Source organism: Taudactylus pleione, unplaced genomic scaffold, assembly GCF_031769625.1.
Source record: "Taudactylus pleione unplaced genomic scaffold, aTauple2 ptg000322l, whole genome shotgun sequence".
Lineage (NCBI taxonomy): Eukaryota > Metazoa > Chordata > Amphibia > Anura > Myobatrachidae > Taudactylus > Taudactylus pleione.
The window spans coordinates 4,009,346-4,026,704 of NW_028284723.1; the positions used below are offsets into that span (position 1 = coordinate 4,009,346).

General features: G+C 39.6%; 1 protein-coding gene across 3 annotated transcripts in view; it reads left to right on the forward strand.

The window, feature by feature from the left end:
* TMPRSS5 (transmembrane serine protease 5) overlaps positions 1 to 17,141 on the forward strand; it is a 54,180-nt gene extending 37,039 nt beyond the window's left edge. For 2 of the 3 annotated variants that reach the window (XM_088443015.1, XM_088443016.1), the window contains 8 exons: positions 1,832 to 1,945; positions 5,835 to 5,878; positions 6,524 to 6,686; positions 8,834 to 9,009; positions 10,089 to 10,187; positions 14,028 to 14,170; positions 15,334 to 15,486; positions 15,585 to 17,141. In XM_088443015.1, coding sequence (XP_088299141.1) covers positions 1,832 to 1,945; positions 5,835 to 5,878; positions 6,524 to 6,686; positions 8,834 to 9,009; positions 10,089 to 10,187; positions 14,028 to 14,170; positions 15,334 to 15,486; positions 15,585 to 15,593 — 901 coding nt within the window. In that variant the 3' untranslated portion in view covers positions 15,594 to 17,141. The remainder of the gene's footprint in view (positions 1 to 1,831; positions 1,946 to 5,834; positions 5,879 to 6,523; positions 6,687 to 8,833; positions 9,010 to 10,088; positions 10,188 to 14,027; positions 14,171 to 15,333; positions 15,487 to 15,584) is intronic. The other variant, XM_088443017.1, reaches the window with a different exon arrangement.
* The last annotated feature ends 218 nt before the right edge of the window (positions 17,142 to 17,359 follow it).

The following is a 17,359-nucleotide window of genomic DNA, read 5'->3' on the forward strand; positions in this document are numbered from 1 at the left end:
CAATTCTTTCAGTACTTTTTGCCTGTTCCGCATTCGCCTATTTCCGTTTTCGCCTGTTTTGCAATTGAATTAGGCGAAAAGCGGGGACGAGCACAGAATAAATTTGCCTCTGAAACAGGCGAATGAAGCGAAAGGTCGGACAGGCGAAAACTTTGCCTCTAATTGAATATGGCCCTAAGTACTGATTATATCAAACAATACCACCCATTGTGTGTATATTTTTTTTGTACCTTTTCTTTATGCACCTAGATACTATTACGGTTAAATCGGGGAGGAAATGAAAAGAAGAATATCACCATTACTTAAGAAGGATATATTATATATTTTATATACCTTTTTTTATCTTTGTTTATTGATTCATAGAATTTTGTGTCACACCATATAGTAGCGCCTTTGCCTTGTGTGTCCTCGTCTTCTAATCAGTACTGTTCTCATTGTTATCTTGGGATTGGTGAATCCCAGTAGATTTGGATATACTTACTGTGCTCTTGCACACATTGTGAAGGTCATTTTATATATATATATATATATATATATATATATATATTTACAGTACAAAGAAGGGCAACTAAAATGGTGCAAGTTCTACACCGCAAAAAGAACCAAGAAAGACTAAAAGATCTTAATATGTATAGTTTGGTGCAGAGAAGGGAAAGGGGGGACATAATAGAAACATTCAAATATATAAAGGGTTTTAAGTTTTAACAAGGTAAAGGAAGGAGACATTCTTCAAAGAAAGAGAAGTATTAGAACAAGAGGACATGTTCTGAAACTGGAGGGAGGTAGGTTCAGGGGAAATTTGAGGAAAAATTATTTCACAGAAAGGGTAGTGGACAAGTGGTCACAGAAAGGGTAGTGGACAAGTGGTCACAGAAAGGGTAGTGGACAAGTGGTCACAGAAAGGGTAGTGGACAAGTGGTCACAGAAAGGGTAGTGGACAAGTGGTCACAGAAAGGGTAGTGGACAAGTGGTCACAGAAAGGGTAGTGGACAAGTGGAGTAGCCTCCCATCAGAGGTGGTAGAGGCTAAGACAGTAGAGCAATTTAAACATGCATGGGATAGACATAAGGATATCCTTCAGAAGAAGTAAGGATCAATAAGGGTTAAGGTAACAATATCTTTAATAATGGTGCAGAATAATGGGGCTGACTAGATGGGCCAAGTGGTTCTTATCTGCTGACAAATTCTGTTTCTATGATGTCAGAAACGACCAGCAGGAGCGCACATCGCTGGTCATTTCTGACATTTACGTCCCCGATGTGTACACGATTACTGAACGAATGCACGATTACAATGTGGTAATCCTGCAATCACTCTATGTAATCGGGTAGTGGATACGCGGCATTAGAGATCATACTCTCCTGGCATGTATCAAAAACCAATTGTAGTGGCAGCTACTAAAAGCACCCTGACAAAGGGAACATCAGATTCTGCTCCATGGCTGATGGTACAAAATGTGCTATTAAATAAGATTGAACTTTTAAAACAAAAGTTTTATTATTATCCAGTGAATACTATGAAAAAAGGATATTTATATTATAAACTTAATTAATAATTATTGTATTTGCTACCTCATTAACTAAATCCTGATCTCTTGTTCTGTAACACATTATGTAGAGCTAAATCTTTAATAGAAATATAATATTAAAATGTGTTTAATTTAAATGCACCTGTATGATTGGCCTATAAAAAAAAAAATGATTCCTACATTTAAATATGTGACAATGTTGTGTACGAAAATGGCATAAAATGTCTTATAGTATAGAGTATAAACTAGTGCCAAAGTATAATCTAACTCACCTGTCTTTTTCATTTTGTTTATTTCTTAAAGGTTGATGCACCACAAGGCTGTAAATTTGACAAATATCAAGTTAAATCACAGTCAAGAGTTTGTTCAAATCCCACTTGGCCAAACAACTGCACCTGAACATATTTGGAAAACCAGGTATGTAGTCAGTTAATCATGTTTAGATACACTTGCAAAAACTAAAGTAAATGTAACTTAATAATATAAATAAATAATAATAATACACATTTACTGGTAGATATAATGCAACATATGTAAATGATGTTGCTGATCAAGTAATACTAGATCCACAACACTGTAAAACGTAAACTGGGCACACACCTGTATAATTGTTGGTCTGATCACCCAATATAGAGTGATCAGGCCTACAATTGTATAGTTGTGTATGCAGTGTCATTGCAGGAGCGTTAGCCGATAAACGGCTTATGATGCTCCTGCAAAGGTCAGGATTAGGAAGTTGCATTTTATGGGCTGTTTAATATTTGCAGGTCTGACCTCCCGATCCCATAGAAGCCTGTATACACTGAGCACAGGCGGATTTAGGGCCCTAAGCAAGATACCAATTTGGGCCCCCCCTTCCTCAAGTACACCAGTATGTACCTAGAAATCTGACTAAAATCACAAATGACAGCTCTCCTAATGGGAGCAGTCCTTTGCCATAGCGGGACTTCTGAGTTTAATAGAGAGTTGTCCCTCTGCACATTAGCAGAACATCATGCAACACCACAGTGGACACTGGGAGGGATCTTATTTAGTGGTAAACTAGCTACAGAAACAGCAATGAATGAAGAATGGCAGAATAAAAACGTATTATAGTAGCGGTGCATATTCAGTTTGAAGATTTAAGCATTGATATTAAACATAGTTATTAAAATTAAAAGGCATATTCACTGAACATTTATTAGCCTCGCTATAAACATTTTAAAACAATATTATTAAAAAAGTAGAATGTATGAACTTTTTTTTAAAATGTACAGTATATAGAGATTTATTTGACACCACAATCTTCCTGCATCAGTTTGACTAGAATAGAGCATCAGTACTAGTTAGGAGAGGATGTACATTAGTCAGAATGTCGACATGTTGGTTTAGAATGTAGACATATTCATAATGTCGACATTTAATATGCTGACATTCACAATGTCGACACTGACAAAGTTATGACATTATGAAATTAAGGTTAGCATCAAGCTGCAATTAGGATTAATCTGTAATTAGGGTTAGAGTTCGGCTGCAATTAGGGTTAGGCTGCAATTAGGATTAGGGATAGGCTACAATTAAGGTTAGGCTGCAATTAGGGTTAGGCTGTAATTAGGGTTAGGCTGCACTTACTGTTAGGGCTAGACTGCAATTAGGGTTAGGCTGCAAATAGAGCTAGGGTTATGCTGCAATTAGGGTTAATCAAAAAATGTAATAGAAGTGTCACACCTGAGCGCCCCCTAATCTAAAATTGGGAATATACTGTACAAAGAAAAGTTTTATTACTTATCTTTAATAACCAAATACGTAACCCCTCTTCTTAATAGTCTTTCACGGATGGAATAATAATAATTAACCATAAAATAAGGGATTTTACCTCCAGGGCTGGAGAGGGGGAACTTTTGGTACCTTGCCCGAATCAGTGTGGAATACATCCCTGGAAGGAGGCTGGGTTCTATCCCGGGTATTACAACTATTCTTCAGCTTACTACAGGCTCTGTTGTGACCTGATTCTGGTACAAGTCCAACTTCATCCTATGTTGGTGTTTTATGTATCTCTGTGGATATCTGAGCCGAAATTATATATATGTGTTTTGAAATGTATTAAACTTTCTTTATAATGTTGGAAATCTACGACTTTAAGTGATATTTTCTTAATTTCTAATTAAGAACTCTTTTGTTCTTTCTATTGCATATGTCACAAGAGTGGTAAAATACCTTATTTTTTGGTTGATTATTATTATTTTTGCACATTATTGTGGAATTGTCTGCACTAGATTTTCTCATTTTTTTTCCTTGCATCTTGTGTATTTTAATACAAAATTCACACCATCTGTGGAGGACTATTAAGAAGAGGGGATACATATTTGGATTTAAAAAATAAGAAATAAAACTTTTCTTTGTATATTCCCAATTTTAGATTAGGGGCCACTCAGGTGTGACACTTCTATTACAATTTTTATTTGGCTTCTAAGTTTCTGAGAGGTGAAAAAGGATACCTCCTCTTTTAGAAGAGTCTAACTAGAGCAGCCTGGGCACAATTGTAGAACACCATTTACTTGTTTATTTGCAATTAGGGTTAGGCTGCAATTAGATTTAGGGCTAGGCTGCAATTACAAATAAACATAAAATGTGATTGCAGATACACACAGCCCATCTATTTTGAACATTTTTATTCTGAAAATCCTCTCACCCCACTTGAGCCTTACTGCACCTATTTTTAATTTTGGATAAAATGTTGTCTATTACTAGAATGCTTATATTCCCCTATAATATTAGCTTATCCCACCTATGGTGGAAGACTTTGCTATCTACAATATCTACAACCATTTTAATTCTTCATCATAGTTTAATTAAACCTGCTAACCCCAGCCCTCTTGTTTTAATATTTATCTTACTCTGTAGAATGATTATCGGCTGCACCTTCACTGCTGAGGGTTTTCTCACTCTTGTGCTGAGGCCATTTTCTGATGTTGTCACTTCTCACATTCCAACATCAATATCACTGAATTTTCTATGTGGTATCCACAAAAAGTATACCTTTTTTTCAGGTTTTCTTTGTTGTATCAGAAAATAACATTAGTATTTTAACTCATTCTAACATGTCAAAAATGTTTTAAACCAAATTGCCAAAATGTGTTTTTAAATGTCAAGAAAAGGAATCAAAAGCAAACTTGATATTTTTTTCATCTTATAAACACCACAAAAAAATACTTTGTAGTACAGCCCAGTGCTGGTTATTTGAGAATAGGGGGAACCCCACACCATTTTTTCCCCTATTATCTGATGACAGCCCAGGCTCAGAGGTCCAGGGCTGGTTACTGATTTAGGGGGGACCCTTTTTTTACATTTTAATCTTAGGAAGCCTTCACTGATCATAATGATTATCCCAAACGGAATCGGTATGAAATACCGCCGGCTGCATGGCCGACATCAGCAGAGATCCCGGCAGCGGAAGCCCGACAGCGCTGGAAATCCCGATTGTGGATAGGTAAGTACTAATTAACCTAACCTAACCCTCCTTAGGGGTGCCTAACACTAACCTCCCCCCCAAGTGCCTAACCCTAATATCCCCTCTAAGTGCCTAACCCAAACCCCCCCTTCCCCGCTGCCTAAACCTAAGTCCCCCGGGGGCATGCCTAACCCTGAGTCCCCCCCGGGGGTGCCTACCCCTAACCCTTCCTCCCCCTAGCCTAACCCTAACCCCCCCGTGGGGGTGCCTAACCGTAAGTCCCCCCCGGGTGCCCTAAACCTAACCTTCCCCCTCAGCGGCTGTCCGCTCCCGGCGCCCGGCATCCCTTCGATCGGGATGCCGGGCGCCTGTCTCTCGGCGTCGGGGAAATGTCAGGCATATACATCTAGACGCCCGGCATTTCATCCCTTCCCGGGATATGACAGTCGGGAAGCCGGCTGGCAGTATTAAGGCAGCCGGCTTCCCGATTGTATATCTCCCAAACATGCCTGCCATAGCCAGGTCTAATGTTCGGGTGGTTTTGCCATTGTTTAACGGTTTTTGGTTGTTTTAAAACCGACCATTAGCAAATATACAGATCATAATCTGGTTTATGTGAAACTATTAATTGTTAGTCTCATGTTCTAAAGTTAAGTTTTTTTCAGTTTGTCATCGGTTTTGACTTTAGTAAATAGTCAGTTTGCAAAACCAATGGTAAATCACCCAAAAGCTTAGAACCAACTTTAATAAATTTTCCCTTATAGGTCTTCCATGTCCTTGTTCACATAGTTGTCTGTAATTCCTCTTGCAATTCCTTCATTATTTTCTATTCATTTCAATAAAATGGATTTTATATTTTAACATTTTACCTCACAGGCGAGGGTGTCTTTCTGGACGTATTGTTGCACTGAAGTGCTCAGGTCAGTCTTTATACTCATTTCCCCTTATTTTTCATCAACATTTTTTAATGCACAAATTTAATTTACACCCAGAATACATGCACTCAAAACATCCTAGTTTGAGTAGAGGTAGTCCCGTTACCCTGGTTTCAGCCTTTTGTTTGAATAGTGAAAATATCCCTACCCAGTCAGAAGGCCAGGACAAAGCATGGTTCAGCAAACACATTACTAAAACACATGTATTTAAGGGATACCAAGGTCTCTACCCAGGGGGCATATTTCTGTTTATCACATTACTTACATTAGAGTCAACCCTCGGAAAAAATAAGAAAAAGTTAGGGTACATTTGAGTCTATGGACAAATATTGACATGAGCTCTATTTATAAATCATACACTTCTAGATTAGGAATAGTTCCTGGAATGATTAAGTTTATATGCATGATTTTCCCTAAGAAGTTTCAGATGTATCTTTATATTGTGCATATTATTCATATTTGTAAATTTAAAGGTGGCAAGAGCATGGGTATGGGACCATGCCCTATGTCTTCTGAGAGCTGGGTAATCTACTGTGTATCATATAACATATTAATATTTCTCCCTGGAAAAGTGCAGCTTTTTCATGAACCCGCATAAGCCCAATTACAAAGCTGATCTGATCTCTGTAGAATGTGGATCCCGCTCCAAATCTTCTAGAATCATTGGGGGAAGTGATGTGACCTTGGGTCGTTGGCCATGGCAAGTCAGCCTGTACCTGAACAATAAGCATGTCTGTGGTGGGTCAATCGTGGCACATCAATGGATCATAACAGCTGCACACTGTGTACACAAGTAAGTCTTCATAAACTCATTGCCAAGTTTAAACAATTATGATCACTTTCTGAATTGAAAATCGAAATGCACTGTGTTACCGAATTTTGCAATGCATCTAATAGACTTGGTACATGACAAATAATTGTTTACATTGGATACACACTGTACACACAAATGTAGCATTGTAGAACATATTGCCCTTTTCATTTAAAGCCTGTGCAGCAATCATGTGCTCTTCATGTGTGTCCATGTGTGTGCATGTAGTGACAGTACATGTGAAAAATTAGGATAGTGATATGTGGTGAGTTATGTTTGAAAATCACAAATTTTCTGTAATTTTCCAGCGATATTGCCTATAATAGATCTGGTAGTTTGTAATTGACATATATTACATCACACTCCTGCCATGTCTATTACAAATTTAATAATACTATACTTTTTTGTCAGAATCTTAATGTACATTTAACACAGAGAGGATGTATGTATGACCAAAAATGTTTAACCCACTTTCTGAGTAACTAAAGTTGAAATTAGACAAGCTATTAGCTTCTAGGTCACAACTGACAGGAGAAATTCTAAACACTTGATTGGAGCCTGATTTTAAGGTTACAGAGTATATTCTTGTTTCCTTGTAAGCACATACATCTGACAATTACAGTGGTGAAATACAGGCAGGATAAGATGTAACAGCTGACTAGGCTGATTAGTTGACTGACTTACATTATAAAAAGCCTTTTTGTGACTTATTCAGCTTTAGTATAAAAGTAACTGCTTGGTATACAATAGTTGTCTGGCAAGTGTGAGCTGGATAGTATACAGACTTCAGTCATCCGTTAATTTATTTTTATTTCATATTTTACATTTTATAGCAACTCTTAGTACTAATCCTCTGATATACCAGGCACTACCATTCCTTTCTAATTGTATACCCTGTAAAGCAAAAAAAAAGATTTGAAGGCTACCCCTTAAGGATTTCTAGACCCTGTATCCTTGCCCTTTTGTTGCCATCAAATTAACTAAAATGCAGTGATGAAAATGAGGCATTGTTCTTTACCAGATCACACACCTCTGCTTTCATATCATATCACATAGTGGTATTAATTACTCCATTATCAGATAAATAATTATTCGGAATTTTCAATGGGCGTAATAATGATTTCTAAATACAAGATAAATATTCTTTTGCCCCAGGTTTAGTTTGGAATTAACTGCTACTCACATCCAGAAATATCTGTACAGACAGTTTTTATAATGTCAGGCAAATTGTCTCTTGATCTTTTTCTACTCCAGTTCCAGATGGTGTTGGAGAAACACTAGTTGTTGTTATAATTCCTATTTATGTTTTCATGAACATATCGCTGTGGTCGAGAAGATTCACTTATTAATGAAAGGAGCGTTGACTGTACCAAACATCAGACTGGAATTATTTAATAAACTAAGTACATTATTGGTCTGTAGCAGACGGAGACTATACCGGGAACACTGATCAGACCAGCTAGCCAAACTCAACTTGAAATGCAGAACAATGATGGGAACACCAGAAAATGTGACCACTGTATACTGTTATTATTCACTTTCTCTTGTAACATGCAAAGTCTAATATGGTTGGGTACTTTGACTTTTCTCATGTCCAGAGTCAATCACTTCTTCTCCCTATCAGAGTATTTTCCCTTTTTCAGATGTGACTCTTTCTGTACAAAGACAAGGAGAGAGCGAGTTGTGTGCTGCAAAACATAAAATAAAATTGTGCAAAAATATTTTCTTAGAACTCAGTTACATGATTAAAAATCCCACTTTATGCAGTGAACAATTTTATTATTCTCAAAATATCTCTGATATGTGTGTACATATACTGTATATGTGCCACGGTGGTTAGCATAGCTGCATCACACTGCTGGGGCCTTGGGTTTCATTCCAAAAATGATGGGGATGTAGTCAGCATCCTGGCAGATGGGATGCCTCCCAACAGCCGGGATACCATACCCAACACAAATGATGCTATTTACATGCAGTATGTATGATAGATCCCTTTTGTGAGTTCCTGCACCCATAGTAGATAAATTAGATTGTAAAAAATGTTTATAATAATAATAATGTTTATACCAGTTAATTAAAAATGACCTGACTATATGATTCCTGTATTTTGATGATTAATTTCTTTTAAGTTACAGATCTCCGCAACTGTCCAGCTGGTCCATCCTTTCAGGTATTGTTGGTCACTCCCCAATGAGACTGAAAGCATCTGCAGTGGAGAAAATCATTTATCACCAGAAGTATGATGACAGGAATCATGACTATGACATTGCACTGATGAAGCTGGAGAAGCCCTTAAATTATTCAGGTTAGCTTCCTATTACATATTGGATACAGTGTATTCTTAGGAGCCAAAGTAGGGTTGAACACAAGTCAGTTTTGTTCTGCACAACTGTGTGTAACAGGGATTTCTCACATAGGCAAAGTTCATAGAGTCTGATATCTTTGCACCAGAGATTGGGCTGCTACAAGTATGGACTGATAATGAGCCCAGCAAATGGATAGCAGTGGTTTGACCACAGAGATGCACCAGGCTGTACATACTGTATGGGTGAATATACACATTTATTTTCACTCACGCAATTTGGGAGCAATGTGCATTCAATTCTGCATTGGCCACTTGGCATCTTACCTTTTCTAAGTAGCAGATTGCTTCATGGAGGACTCATGCTTGTTCTTTCCCTGTAAATTGATGTTATGTATATATGTCTTTCTTTGATGACCAATATACAGAGAATTAGAGTGCCTATGTTTTTTTTTACATATACTTCTTACATACATACACTCTATTTGGTATATATATATTTCTCCCTCCAGTTACCAGGCAATATAGTAGGCATGAACTTTTTTTTTATATCCTTCCATTTAAAGATGAGTCAATTTCTCAAGTTTCTTCAACACAACAGGTTGTGGTATGCAAATAAGTAAAAGAAACCAGCAGGGACAGGAGCATGGGCATAACTACCATAGGTGAAAGGGATACAGCTGCTATGGGGCCCAGAGCTAAAGGGGAGTTCACCATCCTTGTCAAAAGATTTTTCTCACCATTGGGTGGTACATAGGGCCCTTAAAAACTTTTGCTATGGGGCCTTTCAATACCTAGTTCTGCCCCTGGACAGGAGCACCTTCATGCAGATGACCCTTACAGGGTGAATCTTATTACAGAATCCCAGAATGCCAGCAGCTCACTACTACTTTAGCTGGATGTGGTACTGGACTTGACTTCCAGACAAGCCAGTAAACCTATGATGTTTTCATGAGGGTTTGAGTATATCCATATCCTTTTGTTCTCGTTCACTCACTTGCATTTAGCTATATATAATCTCTTATGAAAATGGCTGTTTTTGTGGATAATGATAGTAATGGAATTTATATAATCTCACACAGATAGCATACGACCAGTGTGTTTACCACAATATGACCAGGACCTACCTGCAGGCTCTGAATGCTGGATCTCAGGTTGGGGCCATACTCAGCCAGACAACAGTAAGTATTAGCAATACATAGCAAAAGTACAAGGTTTTAGATTACCAGATTTATTTTTTGAATTCCTGGCACAATAAGTGCACATTGTCGAAGAGGGCATGGTTAGCCCCTGGATGGGCATGGTCAGTCTGTAAGGGATGCAGGCTGGAAGCCGGCTGACATTATACCGACAGCCGGCTTCCCGACTGTCATATCCCGGCGAGGGTGAAATGCTCGGCGTCTGGATGTAGACGCCGCTCATTTCACCGATGCCGGGAGACCGGCGCCCGGCATCACGATCGAAGGGACTTAGGTTTAGGCGGCGAGGAAGGGGGGGGTTAGGGTTAGCCACTTGGGGGGAGATTAGGGATAGGCACCCTTAAGGAGGGTTAGGGGGGTTAGGTTAGGTAAGTCATTACTTACCTTACGACGACCAGGATCTCCAGCGCTGTCGGGCTGCCGCTGCCGGGATCTGTTCCAGTGTCGGGCTGCCGCTGCCAGGAATCATACCGATTCCGTCTGTAAAGGGGGTGCAGTCTACCTGCAGAAGGTGTTATTTGTGCTTAACAATAAACATAGCATAAGACTAGCTGATGTATCCGGTTTCACCCAGGTAGACCTTAGATATTTACTGTTTCTATTTCCATCTCACCACTCCAATAACACAATAATCCTTCACCTCTATAGTAATGCATCCCCTCTCTCACTGTTATAGTAAGATATTACCCTCCCTCACCTGTGTACTAACACATTCCACTCCCTCACCTGTGTAGTGACACATTCCCCTCCCTCAAATGTGTAGTAAAACATTCATTTCTCTCCCTTCTACAGTAACACATTCCCCTCCCTCAATTGTGTATTAACACATTCCATTCCCCTCTCACTGCTGTCGTAACACATTTTCCTTTCACTTACTGTATGTAATAACACATTCCCTTCCCTCACTATTCAAATAGAGGAACCACAAAAACTGCCAGTGATGTTTGGCAGTTGGTATTTGAATATGAACTGTGCTACAGCCACAATGAGACAGTCATTTAGGACATTGCACAGGGAGAGGAAACATTTTAGAACCTTTTCACCCCCTTAGTGGGTACCTACATAATGGAAGGCATATTCTCCCCAATTTCCCTGTTTATACGTCCAGGGGAATGGTCTGGGCATTGATGAGTCAGTATGTCAGTACATTTGATTTTATATATATATAGATCATATGTGTGTGCTACAAGGGGTTGGGTATGGGATCCCATTAGTTGAGATGCCGCTGGTCAGAATACCGACAGCGGCATCCCAACAGTCAGAATCCTGATGACCCTGGATAAGTAAGCTAACACTAACTATTTACCCCTACACCTCCCTCCCCAATGCCTAGTCCTAACCTCCCCCTCTCTGGTACCCCTCCCTCCCCCTTAGTGCCTAACCCTTACCTCCCCCTTAGTGCCTTACTCTAGCCTCCCCAGTGCCTAAACCTAACCCTCCCCCTAACCCCCGATACTTACCTTCAATATGCCGGCGGTCGGGATGCTGGTACCGGGATTTCTAGTGCGGGTATTTCAACTGTCGGCATCCTGCATGCCGGGATGCTGACTACATCCCTGCTACAAGTGCAGCACAGGTCCTTTTTCTATTCATGGTAGGATAGGAATGGGCTATAGAGGATATTTATTGAGCCCCTGTGATAAGACAGCTTCGTCGAGAGATCCTAAAAAAACTAACACTGCCATCCCGACAGTGTTATTGGGCATGTGCAACATTAGGCTGCACTTGTGCACAGTGAGGGTCAGAGGAGAGCAGAGAGTTCCAAGTGGATCCCCATCGCACTCTGGACAGTTTTAATAGTAATAAGCAGCATACACCATCTGAGATGTTATTAGTTCTCACATGCAAGCTCTAAATATTTTCAGTTTTTAGAGCTTGATAAATATCAACTCCATGCAGTTACCCCATATGTTGTATGGGGACTGTGGTATGCTCTAATACACAAGAGATATCTGAGGTATTTCCTGCATTAGGGGCTTTTTAAATAACCTTTTTACTTGATTAGTGGTAATCACTGCTGTTTCTTCATGATTACAGGTGCATATAGAGTTGATAATTCAGTACAGTAATGTTGCTTAAATATTAATATACACAATATACAGGATAGATTGATGGAGTAATAGATAGATAAACAGTGCAAATACTCTAAAATAAATCATACATAATCAGAATCTTGATGCAGTATAATCAGGCTGAGGTTGGGTGACATTTATCTTCTCTCTTATTTAAATAATTCCTTTCATCTACTAAGCCAATTATATTTGTAAAGCAGCATAAACATGCAGCTTACATTGGTACAATGACTATGTCCTATCCACATCTATACCCTGGCAATAGCTATGTGCAGCTTCTCCTGGGACCCCTCTGTTTATGAGTTTTTACAAATGTATTTCACCTTCAAAGAACACTGTTCGGGGTTACATGTCAAGGAAACTTGTGTGTTAAAGCCACTTATAAGTATATACTCCTATAAATTTGATCAGCATGCATAATTGCCCTACCTGCCGGTTCACAGATCAGCGATAATTGAATTGCTCAATGTGGAACAGTAGCTGAAAGATTTCAAATATGTTCTGTGACATCCCCATGCATTTAATGAGTTGAGATAAGGATCCCTCAGATGGGGTCATACATTGCTAACTGCAGGGATAGAAGAGCATAACTTTATAAAATATGAGATAGCCTGCAATGTTTCAGCCGTCTTTAACTAGCTAATAATTGATGTTGGTCTACGACAGTTTTACCTACTTCTGAAATGACTTTTTCTGAATATGACAGTTATTTATAAGACCCTAAATCATACTTGCTTTGAGACTTCCGGGTGGCTGGGACCTCCATACAGTTTTTGGGAGCCTTTGGGCCATTCCAGGAGGGTAGGCAAGTATGCCCAAAATATGTGCAGTATCTGTACACAAGTTCTTGACTATTGTGTGCTCTGTCAATCAAATAAAATATACAGAAGCCAACTGTAAGACACAGCAAGGAGTCGCTGTAACTTTTTGGTTACCAAGACTACTTAAATAATAAGCAACATTGATGTGTTTTTTTTCTCTGTGCATTGCCTATTAGAACCATTAGAACACATGGATGTATATTAAAAGTATGCAAATAAGTGGGCTGCTTCAGAGTTTGGAGAAAAGCAAAACAGAGTAATACCCGTTTTACACCGGAGCAGCTCCTTAGTGTAAAAGGGGTGAGGGTTGGATCGCCGGCAATCCAACCAAGGTAAATAGCAGGGTTTAACATGGGCGTAGCCCGTGAAACCCTGATGTGTGTATGGCGCACTCCGGATCTTGATGACCTGCAGTGCGCCGCATGCCGGCCGATTGGTCCGGCTTCAGTGGTGCTTGGAGATGATGTCATCTCCAAGCGTCCACTTTCACGCCAGAAAAGCCGGGTCTATGCAGACCCGACTGCGGTCTGATCCGGATAGGAACCCTGTTCCACCTCCAGGTCAGACCCGGAATTTTGGTGGAAAAGGGGTATAACTTTGTACCTAAACATACCATGTTGCAATGCTAGAGGTGCAAATACATTTGTTTTTGCATGCTGGGTAAATACCGGCTGCTTTTCATGTAGCCCACACTTCTATTTAAATTTTAGTTTTGACTCGCCCCTCCCAGATCTAACTCTCTGCACATATTAGATCTGCCCTACCTGCAACGCAACATGGTTTTACCAAGGTGCAAAGTTACTCATTTTCTTTTGCTCCCAATTTTGAATCGGCCCCAATCAAGAAACCACAGAAAATATAAATGGTATATCTATTTTTATTGATGCTGAACAAACTTCCAGATGATGCATATTTTTTCCATTGCTTAGCACACATGCCTCGCAGTCTGAAGGAAGCCATGGTTCCCCTAATTAGCACTAAGAAGTGCAACAGTTCCTGTATCTATAATGGTGACATCACTCCCAGAATGCTCTGTGCTGGATACCTTGATGGAAAAGTTGATGCTTGCCAGGTATGGGAATAAATAATAGAATAATATAAACTTAAACCTCCCTAGGGGCACTGCATTGGGGGGGGCACTACTGAGGACTACTACTGGGGGGATACTACTGGGGACTACTACAGGGGGAACTGCATCAAGGGGGACTCCTACTGGGGCACTCTATAAGGGGTTTACTACTGGGGGCACTGCACAGGGGAGACCACTACAGGGGGCACTGCATAACGGGGATAACTACTGGGGCACTGTATAAAGGGCACTGTATAATGGGGATCACTACTGGGGGCACTGTATAAGGGGAACTAGTGGTGGGCTGCATAAGGGGGACTACTACAGGGGGAACTGTGTAAGGGGCACTGCATATGGTGGATCATTACTGGGGGCCTGTATAAGGGGAACTAATTGGGTTCTGCATAAGGGGGACCATTACTGGGGGCCTGCATAGGAGGGACCGCTACTGGGGGCATTGTATACTGGGGGTACTCTATAAGGGGTACTACTGGGGGCCTGTATAAGGGGGACTGTATAAGGGGCACTGCATTAAGGTGCAAATGGAAAGAAATGTTCCCAGTGACAAGAAAGGGGTGTGTCATGCTGACACGCCCCATTTTTCAGTGGCCACACCCCTTGTGACCACGCCCATTTTGTGGCACGCACACATTGGGGGGGGCTCCTTTTTCAAATTTGCCATGGGCTCCAAATACCCTAGTTACGCCACTGGTTAGAATACTTACATGCAGGTCTTAGCATCATAACACTGTTGAGATGCCGGCGTTGGTATTCTAATTGCCGTGATCCTGAGTTTCTAACCCAGATAATAAATTCAGGAGTTTATACACATAATAATTATTGTGTATTATAACTATATCTTCTACATGTGACAGATGTGGTAATTATTATTTCAGACATTTGCACAGACTGATAAGTGATTAATCACCAACATACTCCACACAGGACCTCATGACTGGAAATGTGATAAGTAATAGAGAACAGAGAATGATATCTAGGAGAACTCCTTTCACCCTCTTATAATGACTCCACATTGTTTGACCTCACAAAACCTAATTATCCAATAATTTATATAAAAAACACAATATATCCATTTAGTTAAGGTGAAGACATACAGTACAAGACTTAGCAGGATAACCTCACCTTGTTTGCCTTTGTTCTTGCAGGGTGACAGTGGTGGTCCCTTGGTATGTCAGACTGACTACACCTGGCGTTTAGTTGGAGTGGTGAGTTGGGGAATGGGATGTGCGGAGCCCAATCGCCCAGGTGTATACACAAAGATTGTATCTTTCTTAGACTGGATACACAACATCATTGAGGTACATTAATGTTTTTTTCATACAAGAAGGGCCTATTCTGTTTTATGACCTTCAAAAATAGAGGAAACCTTTTGGAATAAGAATTTTCTTTATTGCAGGATGACTAGATGATATACAGAAACATCAGCTGGACCAACGGATCCATGTATAACTGGCTTCCCAATTCACCCACCACATGGACTCATCATGTGGAGTATTGTCTGGACAAGGGGATTGTTGTGAAACTACTCTATGCTTAACACTCCACATACATAGTTATTATATTGTAGTATATTTATATATTTCCTTATGAAATACAGAGCTGAAATACAATAATTTCTATTGAGCAATTTAGCTGAAATACTGTACTTTAAGGTGCAATTTAATAGGCATACATAGCAGTAGCCTATGTCTACCTCATACTGCATTTAAGACAGTGTATCACTGGTTTCCATGTATGGTGTTCAATGGAGTGTAACCAATAAATAAAAATAACTTCATTTAGAATCATTATCAAATAAAATAGGACTGTATTTATTCTTTGATTTTGCAACAAAAACATCATCTATATAGTGCACTCCTTGGCCCTTTTTATTATTATTTGTATTATTTTATTTCTAAAACATTGCAGTTCTGTAAATGAACAATAAAGGGACACAACAAGGTCTTGTTTGCTAAAGTGTATAGTTTAAAAAAATGTAAATTAAAATTGCGAGATATATATATAAAAAAAAACAACAACATCACTGATAGTTGGACTGGTCCCCTGGGATACTGGAGAAATCCCAAGTGGGCCTTATTACCTGAGAGCCACGCCACCTTTATGACAACCCCTACAGATGTCGTCCTCCACTGCACGTTGGATCTAGACAGCTGGGCATAACTAAACACTAGTGCATGTGGTATATAATAGAGGGTGGAGAAGGTGGTCAGAGGGCAAACTTGCTAAGTACTAGTCATACCCTTTTTAAAGCTGGTCATGCCACTTTTGTGGCACACTATTTTGTGGCTTACTGATTTTTCAGTGTTAAAATAAAAAAAAAACAGTGTGTGAGAAAAGTTAAAGGGCTCGATCCAATTAGGAGCGAAGAGGGTGAGTTGCCCTTCATGACCCAAACTCACTCCAGACTCGCACATTTATACTCGCAGCCCTATGGTCTAGCAAACAAAAATGTGCAAGTCTGGCGGTACCGTAAGTGAGGCATACAGCCACACTTACTCGCACTGCAAGGAACTCGCTACTAATTGGATCAAGCCCCAAAAATAGTTTTATAGAACCAGTCCTTTGATTCCTTCCAAGTAGCCATATACACAAATGTTTTAAAGTCTGATCAGAGTAATTTAAATCCTCTTAAGGTACAGTAGTAGTGATGGCCAAGACTGTTGTACAGTATATACCACTAAGAATATTATTCAGACATCCACTCCCTGGAACCAAGATCTGTCTGGGTCTTTAATCCTAGAGGTTTGATAGTTACCCTGAGCAGCCCTACTAAAGCGGAATATACTGTAGCTGATGTGAGTTTGACTTGGAATTTTTGTGACGTTTTTTAATGTAGTACATGCATAGATAGAGCAAATTACATTTTATATCCATTTCTGAAATATGATTTGCACTGTGGATTCTTGTGTAATTACGATAATTGATTGCTGTAGTAATTACTCAGTCATATGCTGGTGAGTTTTTTCTTGCTCCATTCTTATTGATGTTATATAATAAATCTTATTATACTAGTTTTGACAGCTGTATTCTGTGTGGAGATTTTCCTTTTTATTATGTAAATGTGCTATGCCTGGGGTGGGAAACTATAAGTGCTGTAGCAAAAATACAGATTTAAGAAACGATTTTCATGCAAACCTGACATTTACTACAGCTCTTAATATTTTCACATCT